The 19,143-nt window shown below is 42.5% G+C and overlaps 1 protein-coding gene across 1 annotated transcript in view; it reads right to left on the bottom strand.

Annotated features, from left to right (window-relative positions):
* Positions 1-2,848: 2,848 nt before the first annotated feature.
* Positions 2,849-19,143, bottom strand: part of AGXT2 (alanine--glyoxylate aminotransferase 2) — a 35,489-nt gene continuing 19,194 nt past the window's right edge. The window contains exons 9-14 of the mRNA XM_070935952.1: positions 18,217-18,309; positions 15,964-16,096; positions 12,566-12,654; positions 10,451-10,600; positions 4,757-4,855; positions 2,849-3,032 (exon numbers count right to left, since the gene is read on the bottom strand). Coding sequence (XP_070792053.1) covers positions 2,922-3,032; positions 4,757-4,855; positions 10,451-10,600; positions 12,566-12,654; positions 15,964-16,096; positions 18,217-18,309 — 675 coding nt within the window. The 3' untranslated portion in view covers positions 2,849-2,921. The remainder of the gene's footprint in view (positions 3,033-4,756; positions 4,856-10,450; positions 10,601-12,565; positions 12,655-15,963; positions 16,097-18,216; positions 18,310-19,143) is intronic.

Below are 19,143 nucleotides of genomic sequence, written 5' to 3'. Positions count from 1 at the left end.
CATTTCTGTTTACTTTCGAAAATTGCACTATTCATTTCATCCAGCGATTTATTTATTTATTTATTAAATTTATATCCCGCCTTTCTCCCCGAAGGGACTCAGGGCGGTGAACAGCCGAGAATTAACATACAATATAAAAGTTAAAATAATTAAAAATAAATTAAACGGCTACCCCAATTTAAAACCCCTAGCAATACAATTAAAAAACTAACCCATAAAACCTATTCAGGCCAGGCCGGCTTGCTGAAATAAAAACGTCTTCAGGGCCTTATGGAAAGTGCGGAGATCCGGAATCAGCCGTATTCCGGGAGGTAGCTCGTTCCAGAGGGCGGGTGCTCCCACAGAGAAGGCTCTCCCCCTGGGGGCCGCCAGCTGACATTGCTTGACCGACGGCACCCTGAGGAGGCCCTCTCTGTGAGAGCGTATTGGCCGGTGGGAGGTTATCGGTAGCAGCAGGTGGTCTCGTAAATACCCTGGCCCTAAGCCATGGAGCGCTTTAAAGGTGAGAACCAACACCTTGAAGCGCACCCGGAAGACCACCGGGAGCCAGTGCAGCTCGCGCAGGTGTTATATGGGAGCGCCATGTCGCTCCCGTGATCACCCGCGCGGCCGCATTCTGGACCAGTTGGAGCCTCCGGGTGCTCCTCAAGGGGAGCCCCATGTAGAGAGCGTTAGCGTGGTCCAGGTGAGAAGTGACAAGAGCATGAGTGACTGTGCATAAGGAATCCCGACTCAGAAAGGGGCGCAACTGGCGTATCAGGCGAACCTGATAAAAAGCCCCCCTGGCCACGGCCGTCATATGCTCTTCTAAAGACAGCCGTGTGTCCAGGAGGACACCCAAGTTGCGATGTCCTCTTTACATTAAATTCACCTTTTTTTTGCTGCCAACCCAGCTATATTCATTTAGCCCAAACCTGGATTGACTGTCACAAGACAGTGGCTGTCAGCCATAAAATCACAAGTGCCGTCCCTCAATCCATGAAAGAGGGCTTGCTATAATCATGATAGGAACAAACATTTTCTAGACAAAAGCGTAACTTTAAAGATATTCTGTTATTGTTACGTTTTATGTTCCAATATCTTCTTCCCCATGCTGTATATGAAATTTGTACGTCCCGCCTGTGGTATACATTCAACCACTGACCCAGAGGTGGGTTTCAGCAGGTTCTGACCAATTCTAGAGAACCAGTACTGGAAATTTTGAGTAGTTCGGAGAACAGGTAATAAAAATTCTGACTGGCCCCGCCCCCATCTATTCTCTGTCTCCCAAGTCCCAGCTGATCGGGAGGAAATGGGGACTTTGCAGTAACCTTCCCCTGCCACGCCCACTAAGCCATGCCACACCTACCAAGCAAGGATGAAATCCAGCAGGTTCTGACAGGTTCTGGAGAACCGGTAGCAGAAATTTTGAGCAGTTCGGAGAACTGGCAAATACCACCTCTGGCTGGCCCCCGAGTGGGGTGGGAATGGAGATTTTGCAATATCCTTCCCCTGGAGTGGGATGGGAATGGAGACTTTGCAGTATCCCCTGCCACGCCCACCAAGCCACACCATGCCACGCCCACAGAACCGGTAGTAAAAAAATTGGATTTCATGACTGCCACCAAGCCACACCCACAGAATCGTAAAATTTTTTGAAACCCACCACTGCACTGACCCAAAAGTGCTGTTTCAAGAGGCAGCTGGACTTTCTTTGAAGACATTTCGCTTCTCATCCAAGAAGCTTCTTCAGCTGTGACTGGATGGTGGGGAATGGAAGGATTTATACTTGCAGACAGCTGGTTATTTGCATCCTTTTTGAGGGTCATTGAAGCACTTGGAGGTTTATCTGTGTCCTCAGGGTCACCTTAGTGCAAATTCCCCACCATCCAAGCAGCTTCTTGGATGAGAAGCGAAACGTCTTCAAAGAAAAACCAGAAAATCCAGCTGTCTCTTGAAAAAAAGCACCTTTAGTGACAACCATGACCTGGATGACTTGAGAATCTCCACAGACATTCATCGACTGATTGAAAACCACTGCTGTAAAATTTATTTGGGGAATTGTAGCTCTCTTCTTCTTCTTGCTGTATTCTGTTCTTCAGCAAAAGAAACTTGAATAAATTATCTACTTGGGGAAAGTCAGGAACTTCATATGATTCTCATGTTCAGAGCCAACTCAGTTAGCCCCGGACAGCAAGATTTGCAAGTGTCAATTCGGCTTTAGTTTTCTCATCCCTGATCCAAGAACTAAGATTTGAATTAATATTCCTTTATCTTAATATATGCTAAGTCTATTTATTAAACACAAATCAGCATGAAACCTTCACTCTCTTGTAGCTGGTGGGGAAGTGTCTCTTGCCCCTCAGAAATTCGTGGTAGGATTTCTGAATGTTTGCTCAACATTATCACAGTGTTTCAGGTTCCAGTTTTTGCTTTATGAAATTGCATTTTGTCAAAACATGAAAGGATTTGGGTATGTACTTTCCCACCTGTAATTCAAAGCGAAACGGCAACAGAATTAAGCTTGTGTCCTTACAGCAGAGGACTGGAAAGAATTTATATTCTGCTGCTCAGCTGTTTCCATCAATTTTCCCCTCAGAAGCGTATCCCCAGCACTCAATCTTAAAATCCCTTTGTGCAAAGAGGAAGAAAAGATGGCTCCCGTGTGCTCAGCCAAAACATCAGCTGGGCTTTTGTAAATCACTTATGGACATCATGTCCAGCTGCTGCACAAGTTATAAAACAGCCAAATGCGGGCTGAGAAGCCACCTGCTTTCTGCATGTAATTTTATCCAAATTAATCTTAAAAAAATGACAAATTATGAATCAATGCTTCAGGCAATGAGTTCTGGTTCATGGATTTATTCACAGTGAGTCCAATTCATCTTGTGTGTGTGTGTGTGTGTGTGTGTGTGTGTGTGTGTGTGTGTGTGTAAGTTCTCTTATTTTTCAGCTGTTCTTTCCATATGTCTTATTAAGGCTTCCTGGAAGACGGCCACTGCAAAATCTGCATCTTCCTTCGTAATGCACATCGGAGGTTTAATTCTAAATGTCTTGGGAAAGAAAGAAAAAAAAAAGAGGGAAAATATTATACAGAGAAGAAACTTATTTAAGTAGTAGAGATGTTTTGGCTGTAGATATAATCACAAAGCAACATACTGTCACCGGTTAAGGGGCAGAGGATGGGGATGGACCAAGCTAAAACCATTCCAGCCTACCACAAGCTAAATTTATTGGACCATCTGTATGGTCCTGTTCTACAATTTATTTTGGAAGCCATTAAAAAAAAACAACAACAGGTAGATACAGCCAGCCTCTTCCCTTCTCATGCGATCATTTTATGGTGCTGGGCAACCAGCCCACATTTACAGTGACATGTGGTCACAAGGCTGAGTCACAATATTGTTTACCAGAAATTGGCAAAAAAAAAGTGCCCATTGTGACAAAGGATCACTTAATGATTTACGACAGTAATCTGGGCTCAATTATGATCATAAATTGAGAACTGCCTGTATTTCTCTTCCCCATGCTTTCATGCACAGGCTAATATACCTGAAACAAGCAGGTTTGGAAACAAACATCAGATGCAATTTCATGCCCAGACAGTAGTATGTGTTTCTTTTTTTGACAATAATGCATTATTTATGCATTGATATAATATTATTTATATCAGGGATGGCTAATCTTTTTCTCCTCTGGGCCAAACTTTTCTTATTATTTTGAGATCAGGATCAGTAATTAAGGCAAATTTCAGTAAATAAAGGAATTTCAACTTCATCCCAGCTCCAGTGACATCACCATGATAATGACAGGGTGATGTCACTGGAGCTGGGATGAGATTGAAATCGTTTTTTACCATCCTAAATTACTTGGAATCACCAGTCAACTTGGCAAAGTTCAATATTTTGAAATAGAGTAGAGTAGAGTAGAGTAGAATAGAATAGAATAGAATAGAATAGAATAGAATAGAATAGAATAGAATAGAATAGAATAGAATAGAATAGAATAGAATAGAATAGAATTAGATTAGATTAGAATAGAATAGAATAGAATAGAATAGAATAGAATAGAATAGAATAGAATAGAATAGAATAGAACTCTTTATTGGCCAAGTGTGATTGGACACACAGGGAATTTGTCTTGGTGCATTTGCTCTCAGTGTATATAAAAAGAAAAGATACATTCATCAAGAATCATAAGGTACAACACTTAATGATAGTCATAGGCTACAAATAAGCAATCAGGAAACAATATCAATATAAATAAAGAGGAATACTTGCTGCCTTAACAGGTAGTCCTTGACTTATGACCACAATCGAGACCCAAAATTTTCACGGCTAAGCAAGACAGTTGTTAAGTGAATTGTGCCCCATTTTACGAACTTTCTTGCCACAGTTGTTAAGTGAATCACTGCAATTGTTAATTATTCAGTGAATCTGGCTTCCCCATTGACTTTGTTGTCAGAAGGCCACAAAAGATAATCGCATGACCCCAGGACATGCAACCGTCATAAATGAGTGCCAGTTGTCAAGAGTCCAAATTTTGATCCCATGATCATGGGGATGCTGTAATGGTCATGAGTGTGAAAAAGAGCCATAAGTCACTTTTTTCAGTGTCATTATGACTTTGAAAGGTTACTAAATGAACGGTTGTAATTTGAGGACTATTTTTTTAAATTATGCAGATCATTAATTTTTCTTCAGCATGGGCCATCCTTCTATCTACTAAAGAACTGGCTATGGTCACAGCTTAATATGATTCTCAACATTTACAATACCTGTAAATGCATCCCTCCTTTGCCAATCAGCAACCCCATGTCCTTGCAGTCTTCCCAAATCTGGTCCATCTCTTCAGCTGGAAGTGGCTGGCAAGTTTCCTGTGAAGAAAATTTAAACTTCAGTTTCCCACCCCCTTTTTTTTCCCTCATTTTTTGAAAAAACAGGAACGCATGAAAGAATCAAACAATACATAGCCATTAATCCCAGAAAAGTGCATTTTTGTGTTATGAGCAGGAGTGACATGCTACCGGTTCGCACCGGTTTGGGTGAACCGGTAGTAATAAAAGCTACAGTTGGTCTGAACTGGTATTTCCGACGATCAGCTGTGCCACGTGATTTATATTTACATCTCCACCCCGGACCACCCCAATGATGCCCTTGAAGTGATGTCCCGGTGCCTGGAGGCCGTGCGGATCTGGAAGGGGAGAAACAGACTCAGGCTCAACCCATCCAAGACCGAGTGGCTGTGGTTTCCGACATCCCGATATAGTCAGTTGGTGCCATCACTGACTATTGGGGGCGAGTCACTGGCCCCCACGGAGAGGGTTCGCAACTTGGGTGTCCTCCTGGACTCACGGCTGTCTTTAGAAGAGCACATGACGGCCGTGGCCAGGGGGACTTTTTATCAGGTCCGCCTGATTCGCCAGTTGCGTCCCTTTCTGGATCGGGACTCGTTAAATACGGTCACTCATGCTCTCGTTACTTCCCGCCTGGACTACTGCAATGCTCTCTACATGGGGCTCCCCTTGAGGAGCACCCGGAGGCTCCAGCTGGTCCAGAATGCGGCCGCGCGGGTGGTTATGGGAGCGACGTGGCGCTCCCATGTGACCCCCCTCCTGCGCGAGCTGCAATGGCTCCCGGTGGTCTTCCGGGTGCGCTTCAAGGTTTTGGTTACCACCTTTAGAGCGCTCCATGGCATCGGACCGGGGTATCTACGAGACCGCCTTCTGCTACCAATAGCCTCTCACAGACCAGTACGCTCCCATAGAGAGGGGCTCCTCAGGGTGCCGTCGGCCAAACAGTGTCGACTGGCGGCCCCCAGGGGGAGAGCCTTCTCTGTGGGGGCACCTACCAACTGGAACGAGCTCCCCCCAGAGATACGGAAGATCCCGGACCTGCGCACGTTTCGCCGTGCTCTCAAAACTTTTCTATTTCAGCAAGCTGGCCTGGCCTAACTCCCATCTTTTAAATTTTTAAATTTTTAATTCGTGATTTTACAAATTGGGTGTTTTAATCTGTGTTTCGGCCGAAATATTTAATAATTTTAAGGGATTTTTTAATATTTGTATTATCTGTATTTTATCTTGGCTGTTCGCCGCCCTGAGTCCTTCGGGAGTAGGGCGGTATAGAAATTTGATTAATAAATAAATAAATAAATAAATAAATAAATAAATATTTGTTAGAAAAAAAGGAAATCCTGCTTTCTAGCGAATCTAAATCGTGCAGCACAGCTGTTCCCCCCCCCTCGCTGTTCTACTTACCTTCAAACAGCTACTTTTTCCATGCTTGGTGTGCACTGAACATGCATTTGCACACTGTGCGTTTGGTGTGTAATGTGCATGCGCGCGCGTGTGTTTGGTGTGCACTGCGCATGTGTCTGTGCATGCACGAGCAGCAAGCCAGTTTATTTATTTATTTATTTATTTATTTATTTATTTATTTATTTATTTATTAGTTCGATTTATATGCCGCCCTTCTCCGGAGACTCAGGGCGGCTTACAATGCGTTAAGCAATAGCCTTCATACTTTTGTATATACCCGCTTAGTAGGTGGTCTTTTTTAGTGGTGGTCTTTTTTATACAAAGTCAGCTTATTGCCCCCACAATCCGGGTCCTCATTTTACCTACCTTGAAAGGATGAAAGGCTGAGTCAACCTTGAGCCTGGTGAGATTTGAACTTGTAGTAATTGCAGGCAGCTGGCAACTAAGTGCTACTTTAACAGCACTTAGTCCACTGCGCCACCAAGGCTCTTTTAGTTTTTTTTTTAGTTACAACTCTTTCAGTTGCAACCCGTGGAGGATTTTACCACTGGTTATGAGTCTCTGTGCATGCACAGACATTCAAAAGGTATTTTGAGTTGTTAATGGCAAAGTATTAATAAATAAAATACAAGATGTAATGTTGGATATTTTAACATGCAATTTTACAGAATTGCAGGTTGACATACCCAGCATCACAGTACATCTTCTATTTTATTGATTGATTAAATTAATATTCTACCATTAAGAACTCAAAATAGCTTTTGAATGTCTGCGCATGCACAAAGGCTCACAAAAATGCAGCAGGTGCAGCATTAATTTTTCAGTAATTGCCATTGTGGGTTACTGGTGTTTGCAAGAAGACTCTACAGTTAGTCCTTGACACATGACTAATCGAAGTTGCCTGTTATGATCATATGTCATAATAGTTGTAAAATAGGTTGGTTGATTTTACTACCTTTTTTTGTAGTGGTCATAAAATGGCCACTGTGGTCATTAAGTGAACTAATGGAAGTAAGTGCCAGTTTTCAGCAAAACTATTGTAAAACATGGTCATATGACTGCAGGACATGGCAAAGGGCCATAAATTCAGCCATGTTGCTGAGCACCCAAAGTTAGCTCATGTAGCTGCAGAGTTAGGTCATGTAACTCCAACTATCAGAAGTTTGAACCTGGGTTGTAGGCAGTGGTGGGATTCAAATTTTTTTACTACTGGTTCTGTGGGCGTGGCTTGGTGGGTGTGGCTTGGTGGGCATGGGTTGGTGGGCATGGCAGGGGAAGGATACTGTAAAATATCCATTCCCTCCCCACTCCAGGGAAAGTTACTGCAAAATCCCCATTTCCTCCTGATCAGCTGGGACTCGGGAGGCAGAGAATAGATGGGGGCGGGGCCAGTCAGAGGTGATATTTACTGGTTCTCCGAACTACTCAAAATTTCTGCTACTGGTTCTCCAGAACTGGTCAGAACCTGCTGAATTTCACCTCTAGTTGTAGGTCCCTTTTGCACGTCAGTCATAACTTTGAATGGTTGCTAAGCAACCGGTCATAAGTCGAGGAATATCTGTAATTTCAATAATGCCAGAACAAAGATAGCTCTACAATCAAGCTTCAATGTGTAGTTCTCTGCTCATCATGTTATTATTATTTTGCACTGTGGTTTTAGAACAACTGTTAATATTCAGTTCTATAGATTTTACTGACTATATTCTGCAGTAGGCATTGGTATCATGGTTGTTTAGTCACTTTAGCATTATATATAATATTATATAATAGTATACCAATTACATTAAATGGATAGCACTGCATTCCTCGTGGATTTAATAACCCTAATTATATTTATAATCTTAATGGTGCTAATATTATGTTTTGCGCTAGCACCTTACGATAAGAGTTTTTTTATAGTATGTAAATTAGACTTACAAAACAGGATGGTTTTAAGGTTAGTGTTGAATTTAAATGTTGTTGATCATTGACCAAAATAAATGGTGAAAATGATCATTGTCTACTCAGCCCTAGTGAGACAACACCTGGAATACTGTGTATCCTTCTGAGGATTAGAAGTCCAGAAGTCTATTAATTAACAGATTTAACAGATTAATAGAGTTGGAAGGGACCTTGTAGGTGCAGACGAGCCTTGGTGGTGCAGTGGACTCAACTGCTGTTAAAGTAGCACTTAGCTGCCAGCTGCCTGCAATTACTGCGAGTTCAAATCTCACCAGGCTCAAGGTTGACTCAGCCTTCCATCCTTCCGAGGTAGGTAAAATGAGGACCCCGATTGTGTGGGCAATAAGCTGACTTTGTATAAAATAGAACACCACTGGGGGGGGGGGGGGCAAAAGCCCTACTAAGCAGGTATATACAAAAGTATGAAGGCTATTGCTTAACGCATTGTAAGCTGCCCTGAGTCTCCGGAGAAGGGCGGCATATAAATCGAACCAATAAATAAACCCTCTGCCTATTGCGGTCCGCCAGCATCCTGCAGAGCTGGCAGCAGAGTCGGACAGTGAGGAGGCTGGGGAGGAATATGGGCCAACTGCCCAAGCAGGAGACCCTACACCATTTCTGACAGATGGCAGTCCAATCTCTTCTTGAAAGCTTCCAATGATGAAGCTCCCACAACCTCCGAAGGCAACTTCTGTTCGATTGGTTGATTGTTCTCACTGTCAGAAAATTTCTCCTTATTTCCAGGTTGAATCTCTCCTTGTTCAGTTTCCATCCATTATTCCTTGTCTAGCCTTCAGGTGCTTTGGAAAATAGCTTGATCTCCTCCCTTCTGTGATAGCCCCTCAAATATTGGAACATTGCTATCATGTCTCCCCTAGTCCTTCTCTTCACTAGACTAGCCATGCTGAGTACTTCCAACTGTTCATTGTATGTTTTAGCCTCCAGCCCCCTAATTATCTTGGCTGCTCTTCTCTGCACTTTTTCTAGAGTCTCAACGTATTTTTTATAGTGTGGTGACCAAAGCTGGATGCAGTATTCTAGGTGTGGTCTTACTAAGGCTTTATAGAGTGGTATTAGTACCTCACTTGATCTTGATTGTATCACTCTGTTAATGCAATTTAGGATTGCGTTGGCGTAATTGTTACAGATAGTTCAGAGGAGGCCAATAAAAATGATATAAGCCCTTCAGAGCATGTCCTATGGGGATAGAGAGAAAGAAGTTGGACTCTTCAGTTTCAAGGTGTGTTTCTTAACCTTGGCAATTCTAAAATGTGTGGCTGTCAACTCCTAGATTTCCCAGGCAGTCATGCTGTTTGGGGAATTCTGGGATTTGAAGTTCACACTTCTTAAAGTGGTCAAGATTGGAAACACTGGTCTAGAGTGAAGAAACTGAAGGGAAACATGCAGGGGTGGGTTCTAAATTTTTTTTACTACCAGTTCTGTGGGCGTGGCTTATTTTGTGGGCGTGGCTTGATGGTCATGTGACAATTATTTAGGATTTAGCAGAGGTACTGGTCTACCAGGCTTTTAACTGCTTGCAGAGCTGTACCAATCTACCCATTTATTTTTGCAGGCACTGATCTACTCATGTATTTTTGCAGGCACTGATCTACTCATGTATTTTTGCAGGCACTGATCTACTCATTTGTTTCTTTTAACGCTGATCAGCTGTAGGGCGGCCCTTTGAAGCCCCACGGCAAGAGTTTAAACAGTTTTTTTCCCTCTAGCCATCAGCTGGGACTCAGGAGGCAGCAATAGATTGGGGGTGGGGGCAAATAAAAGGTAAGAATAACACAGGGGGGGGGCGGGGGGCAGAACCGGTTCAGTGACATCATATCGTCACCGCTACCGGCTCAGGAGAACCGGGCCGAACTGGGAGGAACCCACCACTGGAAACATGATATGATAGCTATCATGGTGAGGTACGTAAAGGGAAACTACAGAGAAGATAGTCAGAAATTATTTGACCTGGCCCCAAAAATTAGGGGTAGAAATAGCAACCATGTGTTTAAAAATTATTAGATTTTAAAGGAAAATCTTCCGGTCAATAGCACTTATACAACAGTGAATAGTGAACAACAGTGAACGTTCCATTAGAATCCAAAGGTTATAAGTTTTCCCTCTCTGTGTTATTTTTTAAAAAACAACCATCTCTCATTAGTGGCAAATTGGTTTTCCTGCACATTGCACTAGATGACCTTTGTTGTCCTTTCCAGTTCAATGCAAGTACCTCACAGGCACTATAGCCCTCCCCCCAAATGCAGTCCATACCTTATTCTGAACCATCTCTATCCCAATCATAAGTCCTTTGCCACGAACATCTCCAACACTTTCAAACTTATCCCGCAGCTTTGCAAACTCTAGAAGCAAGTGAGTTCCGATCTCTTGGCAATTTTTTTGCAAGCCATCTTCCGCTATTGCCTAGACACACAAAAACCATAGAAGGAAACCATCAAGCATTTAGAAATAGCATTGCCGGCACATTTAGTTCTACAAGGGGCCTTAAAAACTAGACGGTAATAACTTTGATCAGATCGTAGCCCGTCAAAAAAGATTAAAATCTCAAATCAACTTCATTATGCACCAACACATGGAGAAATTCTGGAGTACATTTGATCTAATACAATACAGGTAGTCCTTGACTTTCAACAGTTCATTTAGTGACCGTTCAAAGTTACAACAGCACTGAAAAAAGTGACTTATGACCATTTTTTTACAGTCACAACCTTTGCAGGGTCCCCTTCATCATGTGATCCAAACTCAGATTCTTGTGCAACAGGTTCATACTTATGACCATTGCAGTGTCCCAAAGTCATGTGATCACTTTTTGCAACCTTCTGACAAGCAAAGTCAATGGGGAAGCCAGATTCACTTAACAACCAGGTTACTAATTTATCAACTGCGGTGATTCACTTAACAACGATGGCAAGAAATGTTGTAAAATGGGGCAAAACTGATTTAACAAATTCTCACTTAACAACATAATTTTTTGGGTCAATTGTTGTCATAAGTCGAGGATTACCTGCATTGAGGGGCTTTGGGGGGGGAGGATCTACCCTTAAAATATTTTCAATATATTTGCATGAAATGCTTGTGACCCACATTAAAAAGGGTGTAGAGCTTCAACCACCCAAAATACTGGTCTCAATATTTTGCAAATATCCCTGGCAATATGGAGAATATGTAACTTTCTTGCTGTCGAATATAGTGGAAATTATACATGCATATTTTTTTTCCTCCTGTTCCACTGCGTTCGATTCTTGGAAACTGGACAAATCCCTGCAGTTTTCTTGGCAAGGTTTTTCAAAAGTGGTTGACCTTTGCCTCCTTCCCAGGCTGAGAGAAAGAGATTGGCCCAAGGTCACCCAGCTGGCTTCACGCCCAAAGTGGTACTAGAACTCACCCTCTCCCAGTTTCTGGCCTGATGCCTTAATCATCACATCAAACTGGCTCTCTACATATGTGTAACATCCCATTAATTTCACTGGAATTTGCAATAGATAAATAATCTGCATTAATCTATCTACATGGAATCCATATTTTAAGTGCTTATTACATGAATTGTCATGTGCCAGCAACTTTTATATACTGTTGTTGCTCTCTAGCCCCATCTAGTGGCCAGAGGGACAACTATGCCCTAACATACAATCTTTATATACTGTTGTTGCTCTCTAGCCCCATCTAGTGGCCAGAGAGACAAATACCAAGTATATTTTTTGAAGCTGACCCAACCCATTTTACCCATCAGCCAGCACTCTCAAACCAAGGGCACTCTGGGAAGCCAGACTCCATTTCCTTTAACGTTTGGAGAAGGCAGAAGCACAAAGAAGAATCCATCTTCATCTGTGGCACATGGTCATCCAAGGACAAACCCACATCCCACACACACAGCATCTCTGGTGAGATTTAAATTGCTTGTATTTATTCATTATTATGTTCAGCAGTAATTTAAGACTGTCTATCTTGTATTTGGTTCTCATTGTATGTATCCCTATTTTCCCCCAGTTTCACCATATCCTGTTCTTTCAATAAAGCATTCAGATCTATGCACACGGTCTGTTTTATTGGAGGATAGATGGGTTTAGCTGCATGTTGAGCTGCACACAGACTAACATGTAGTGGGGACAGAATATGAATGGAAACCTTCAGTCTGCCTTTGCTTTCTCTGCATTTAAACAGAGAGGTAAGTTATGTTTGAAAATAAATCGTTTTGCTAGAAATGAATACTCTCTAGCCAAGGTGACTAAATGTGCATGCATTAAGGCACAACAAGCCATCCTTTTGGGAACCAAAAGTTCCTTAATTTAAGGGGTGGGGGTGGAAAGCAATTTTGTCAACGCTCATAAATAATAATATATCTGAAAACCAATGCAAACATTTTCTTACATCCAGAACTGCAGATCCAACTGCACAAGCCACCGGATTGCCTCCAAATGTGTTGAAGTGGAGGTTGTCTGTCAAACTGTGTGCAATTTCTAAAACCAAAACATATCAGTATTAATAAATGAAGCTGTAAAGCCATTCATTAAAGAGATCAGCAGCTGGAAGAAACATAAAAAGAGAGACCTGCATTTACAATGCAGGTAGTCCTTGATTTACAACCATTCGTGATTTACAAGAGATCCTCACCCTTACAAACACGGCAGCTTTCTCACAATCATAAGATCAAAATTTGGGTGTTTGGCAACTGGCATATATATTTACAGATATTGTAAATGTTGAGATGCATATTAATGATCAGACCTGTTGTGGAGGGTTGGCCGCCAGCCCCTCCAGCAGCCGAATAAGATGAGGAGGAAGAATGGAAGTCAGGGTCAACATTAAGGCAACCTGAGAACTCCGAGAGGGAAGAGGGAATGGAATTGTCAGAGAGAGAGAGAGAGAGACAGAGGTGGAGTCTGGGCCGTCCGTCAGCCCTCAGATGGAGAGTCAACAGCCCCCAGGTCTGGAGGTGGCTGATGAGGAAAAGGAGGAACAGCTGTGCCTGATGCAGAGATGCGAAGAAGAGAGGAGAGCAGTGGAAATCTGTGGGCTGATCCTTGGGATGGAAGAGCCACTGCTGCTAGCGAAGCCCCATCCTAGCTCTGGGGATAAAAGGCAGGGGGCAGAGATGAATAGATGTGGCAGACAACTATTCATCTCCCTGCTGGACTGACTTGTTAGCTTGCTGTGAAAGAGAAACCTTTTGCTCGGGCTGCTGGCACTCCTAATAAAGGAATCATTGCTTCAACTATAGCGGGTTTGTCGTGTTTGGGGAGCCAGGTCAGAACAAGACCATAGTATGATGGTTGCAGTGTCCCAGGGACAAGTAATTGTCTGAAATCTTCCCAGCTTGCTTCCAACAAGCAAAGTCAACAGGGAGAAACCGGATTTGCTTAAAGACTGTAGGATTCATTTAACAACTGCAGAGATCTGCTTAATAACTGTGGCAATAAAGGTCGTAAAATTGGATGCAATTCGGTTAACAACCTCTTTGTTTCGCAATGGAAATTCTGGTCCCAACTTCAGTTGTAAGTTGAGGACTAACTGTAATTGGAACCTCAGTGTTAACCATAGTGACTCAGAAGATTGTTTGTGAACCTGTGCTCTCAATATTCAGTGGGTCAGACTGACAGTACGTTTGTATGCAGTCAAAGCCCTTTCCACTTAAAATGATTTTTATCTAAAGGTTTCTTTGGTTTAGGCAAATACCAGAGACAGGTGCCCATCGTCTAATGCAAAGTCATTCATTCATTCAATTCACCTGAATTAATAGGCTGAATTATGCATTTGAACTAGATTTGTTTACACTGCAAAACCAGAAGCAAGCCAGATTGCATTAAAAAGTAATTCATTTATTTTTTTTCCAGTCAAGGTATCCAAAAAACTACAGTATCACATTATTATTTGACAATTAATCACTGCAATTCTACCAGTTCATTTTCATACCCCTGACTTGAGGCAGTTGCAAAAACGAAAAAGACGTTAACAATTCCATGGTGATCAGAATAACATCATTCAACCATGTCTGTGGAGATTCCCAGTCATTCAACTATATTTGCCTACTCTTTGCATTTTAAACTTATGATTATAAAATTTATGACTGGCTGCTTCCTAGAAATATGAAAATTTAATAGAATAGGGGCTTTGGGGTTTAGTTTCTGTTGATTGAGAGTGGAATAAAAACTGATAGCATCTTTGAAACATTTATTTTAATTTAAAATAGGCAGGTGGAACATAATGGAAGAAAAGTGTACGATTATATTGCGGGCCAGCTGCTGTTGACTGGAGATTACATCTGTTATGATAAAGTCATACGGTAACCCTTAAAGAATAACACAATTATTTCATAAGCATACATGAATCGCAGTTCGGTTTATCCTATTAACAGAACATTGTAGTGACAGCATTTTTATAAACCCCAGCTGAGACACGGGCAGGAAAGGGAAAACGAACAAGAGAGAGACAGAATAAGAATTAGAGTCAGTGACCAATTAATAGAGTCCATTCGGAGTGTTTGCTTGTGATTTTTCTCTATATGAGATAAAATTCTACTCATCCAGCAAAATTTATTCTCTCATGCGTGTTCAGTAATAATAAGTGTACATGCCCAAAGGCAAAGAAATATTGGAATCTGATAAAAAGTTGGTTGGAAGAAATTTTGTTAATAAACATAGAAGTCAAACTGGGATTTTTCCTTTTGGGAATGACAGAGGGCAAATACAAGAAAGACATACCGGTAAATTATCTACTACTGCATATACTTATAGCGGCACAGATAGCCTTTGCGCACAAGTGGAAAGAGAAAGATACCCCAACCGAAGAGGAAATACTACTAAAAATACTGGATAGCTCTGCAGACAAGGCATTGTAATTTAACACCAGCTGTCTGCAATTAAAGTAAGTTCGAATCTTGCCAGGCTCAAGGTTGCCTCAGCCTTCCATCCTTTCTAAGGTAGGTAAATTGAGGACCCAGTTTGTGGGGGCAATAAGCTGACTTTGTATAAATATACAAAAGTATGAAGGCTATTGCTTAACGCACTGTAAGCCGCCCTGAGTCTCCGGAGAAGGGCGACATATAAATCAAATTTTTTAAAAAAAACTGCGCAGAAATGGATAGATTCACCTTGGAACTCAAGGATGAAAGCAAAACATTATACTATAAAATCTGGGCAAAATTCTATGAATGATTAGATAAAGGGAGGATAGCCGAGACAAATGTGTAGTGTTAGACTAGAATTATATATGTTATTATAGATAAATATGTATGCGAATTGTATAGATAGATATATGTAGGTATAGATATATATAATTGTATAGGAATAAGGTATAAATTATTATTATTACACTATAAATAACGTATAAGGTGTAAGGAATATATTATTGTATTATCATTAGTATATTATGTATTAATGGAAGATGCTTGGAACCAGTGATGTCATATCTATGTCCAATGTTTTTAATTTTGAACTACTAATAAAAAACTTTAAAATAATAATAATGAGTGTACATGCTAAGGTCAAGGATAACATGCAACCAAAATTCTTTTTCATAGCCCTCCAGATCTCTGGGAAAATGATGGTGGAAAACTGTGGAATGGTATCCTGCCATTTTGAAGCAGGAACATAGCCTTAAGGAACGTATAACATTGTTGGGGAAAAAAAGCTCAAAATTCCTCTCCAACCCAGAAAAACAACAGAGAATTACCCGACCTTTCTTTCACTTTGATGTGATTGCACCTCCTATGTGGCCTCACCTGCACCCCCAGACCTTGTGTGTGAAAAGGTTGTTCAAGCAGTTCTTACCCGCTGTAGTCACAACTGCTGCCATGGGAAAGCCGTTACCAATTCCTTTGGCCATGGTAACTATGTCTGGAACGACACCGTGTCCTTGAAATCCCCAGAAATGGCTGCCCGTTCGACCAAATCCAGTCTGAACCTTCAGGGAGCAAAGAAAAGGTGCTTTAAAAAGGTTTGGAGCAGGGGTATCAAACTCGATTTCATTGAGGGCCACATCAGGCTCGTGTTTGACTTTGGGGGCCGGGTAGGCGTGGATGGGGTGGGGTGGGCATGGCCCTCTGCCAGCAAAGATGGAGCTTGTGGGGGTGCAGGCAACCCCCTGGGCCCCATTTTCAGCAGGCCTTCTGCAGCCTTCTGCCAGTGAAAATGGAGCTCAGGGGGGCTATTTGTGGCCCTCCCAAGCTCCGTTTTCACTGGCAGAGGCACCACAGACCGGTCCTTCGCTGTTTCCAGGGTGACCCCACAGGCCAAATCTTCCAACCCGCGGGCCTTGAGTTTGACACCTCTGGTTTAGAGCATGGCCGGCTGGGGAAATCTGGGAGTTGAAGTCCATGGATCTTAAAGTTGCCAAGGTTGGACAACCTACTATAGGGTTTCTCTATATACTGTATTTTTCAGAGTATAAGACGCACCTTTTTCCCCCTAAAAGGGGGTGAAAATTTAGGTGTGTCTTATACACCAAATGTAGCCCCGCCCACCCACTGGCCCCCACCCTTCGGCCTCTGCCTCGCAGCAGTTACTGCCTTACAAGCAAACAGCAAGAAAAAACAGCTCCTTTCAGCTTCAGCACAGCCTAATTAGCACAAGTTGATTGGATCGGCCTCCCGACTCTCAGCTGATTTGCTCTCAGTTGTTTTGCACAAGGCTCTGCTGCTTGCTGCAAAGAGGTAAATTGCTGGAGCAGATTTTTTTTCCCTTGTGCTAATCAAGCTATGCTAAAAACGAAAATGAAAGTAAAGCAAGCTGTTTGCTGTTTGCTGCAACGAGGCAAAATTGCTCAGAGGCAGAGAGATATTTCTTTTTCTTCTTTTCCTCACCAAAAAACGTAGGTACGTCTTATACTCCGAAAAATACGGTAAGTAGCATCTATATTTTAAGGCAATTGTTTCCTGATAGGAAATTGTGTCTGTTCACTGTCAGGTTTGGTAAGAGATTCTCAATCATCCAGGTCATGGTTATCCCAAAGGTGTATTTTTCTCCCTCAAAGGCAAGTGGGGTTTTGTTTTGTTTTTTTCTTTGAAAACATTTCGCTTCTCATTAAAGAAGCTTTTTCTTCTGAAGAAGAAGTTCTGAAGAAGCTTTTTGGATATGAAATGAAACCTTTTCAAAGGAAAAATCTCAAGAAAGTCCAGTTGCCTTTTGAAAAAAAACACCTTTGGGTTCACTGTCAGATATACTACATGCATGCCAGTATTTCATCAGCTGTTCTTACACAGAAGTGGCTTCCAAACTGAAATCTGTGTATGGTAAAGTCCTTAGAGAAAACACCACCCACTTCTCCCAAGTTTAAATTTTGTTCTGTCTTTGTTTTCCATTCATTTCTAGAAGACACACCGACTACTTTAGTTGTAGGAGGGATAGTTCCAGGGGTGAAATGCTCCTGGTTTGGACCGGATTGCCCGATCCGATAGCAATGGAGGCGGGTGGTTCGGAGAACCGGTAGCAAAAATCCCTCCCCCCCATGCCCATCTGAGCCGCGCGATCATCAGAGGCTTTTTTTCTTTTAAATGCCTCTGACGATCCAAGCTCTGACGATCCCAGCTGAGTTGCCTGATTGGCAATCAGGCAACTCAGCTGGGATCGTCAGAGCCATTTAAAAGAGAAAAGTTTTTTTTTTCTTTTAAATGCCTCTGACGATCCCAGCTGAGTTGCCTGATCGGCAGTGGGTTTTTTAAAAACCCTCTGACGATCAGGCAACTCAGCTGGGATTGTCAGACCCTTTTGAAAGCATTTTTTTACAACCTCAAGAGGTTGTAGAAAAAATGGTTTTAAAAGTTAAAAAAAAATGGCCACACCCATCCAGTCACATTACCCCCCTAGCCCACAGAACTGGTAGTAACAAATTTTAGATTTCACCACTGGATAGTTCCCTCAGGCTAACTTGTTTTGCAAAGTCCTCTTCAAATGTTTTGTAGAGTCCCAATCCCAGTGACCCCGCCAGTCCAAGCCTTTTGCTCTGCCAATGATATCTCAAATAGCTGTCCTGGTAGAAACGCTGCACATAAAATCTGGAGGCGGGAGTCACATTCAGGTATTTACCTCGTCTGCAATGCAGAGACCTCCCCTTTCACGCACCAACTGATAAGCCTCTTTTAGGAATCCTTTGGGAAACTGAACAGCTCCATTTACGCCCTGAAGAAAGCAGACAGACAGGATCAAAGGAAATGGTGACCTTCCTTTCATGGAAGAAAATTCCACACAGAATCATAGGGCTGGACGGAATCTCGGAGGTTTTCTCGTCCAACTGCCTGCTCAAGACAGGAGTCTCATGCCACCCCAGTCAAATGGTCATCCAGTCTATTTTTGAAAACCTCCAGTGATGGAGCACCCATAACTCAAGACAACCTATTCAATGATTAATTGCTCTCACTGTCAGAAATGTTATCCTAGCTTCTATGTTAGATCTCTTCTTGACAAGCTTCCACACATTATTTCATGTCCTGATCTCTGATGCCCTAAACCAGGGATCTGCAACCTTAAACACTCAAAGAGCCATTTGGACCACTTTCCCACAGAAAAGAAAACACTGGGAGCCACAAAACCTGGGTGGGCGTGGCCAACTCAACATCACTCCCATCCAGTCACATGACCCCCGCAGCCACGCTTACCCAGGTTTTGTGGTTCCCAGTGTTTTCTGTGGGAAATGGATCTCTCTATCTCCCTCCCTTCCCTCTCCCTCTCCCCCTCCCTCCCTCTCATTTCTGTTTTTCTCTCTTTTTCCTCTCCCTCTCTCTCCTTTCTTTTTCTTTCTTTTTCTTTCTTCCTTTCTCTCCCCCTTATCTCTCTCATTTGTTTCCCTCTCTTTTCCCTCTCTTTCATTCTCTCCCTCCAGCTCTCTCTCTTTTCTCTCTCCTCTCCCCCTCTCTCTCCCCCTTCTCTCTTTCTCAATTGCATGACCAGGTCAGCAGGGAGCTGCAGGAGAGGGATCAAAGAGTCACATGCGGCTCTGGAGCCACGGTTTGCCGA

This window comes from Pituophis catenifer, unplaced genomic scaffold, assembly GCF_029215685.1.
Source record: "Pituophis catenifer annectens isolate HBS135680 unplaced genomic scaffold, rPitCat1.0.hap2 SCAF_2, whole genome shotgun sequence".
Taxonomy (NCBI): Eukaryota; Metazoa; Chordata; class Lepidosauria; order Squamata; family Colubridae; genus Pituophis; species Pituophis catenifer.
The sequence above is the reverse complement of the archived record's forward strand: the minus strand, read 5'-3'. Positions and strand labels throughout refer to the sequence as shown.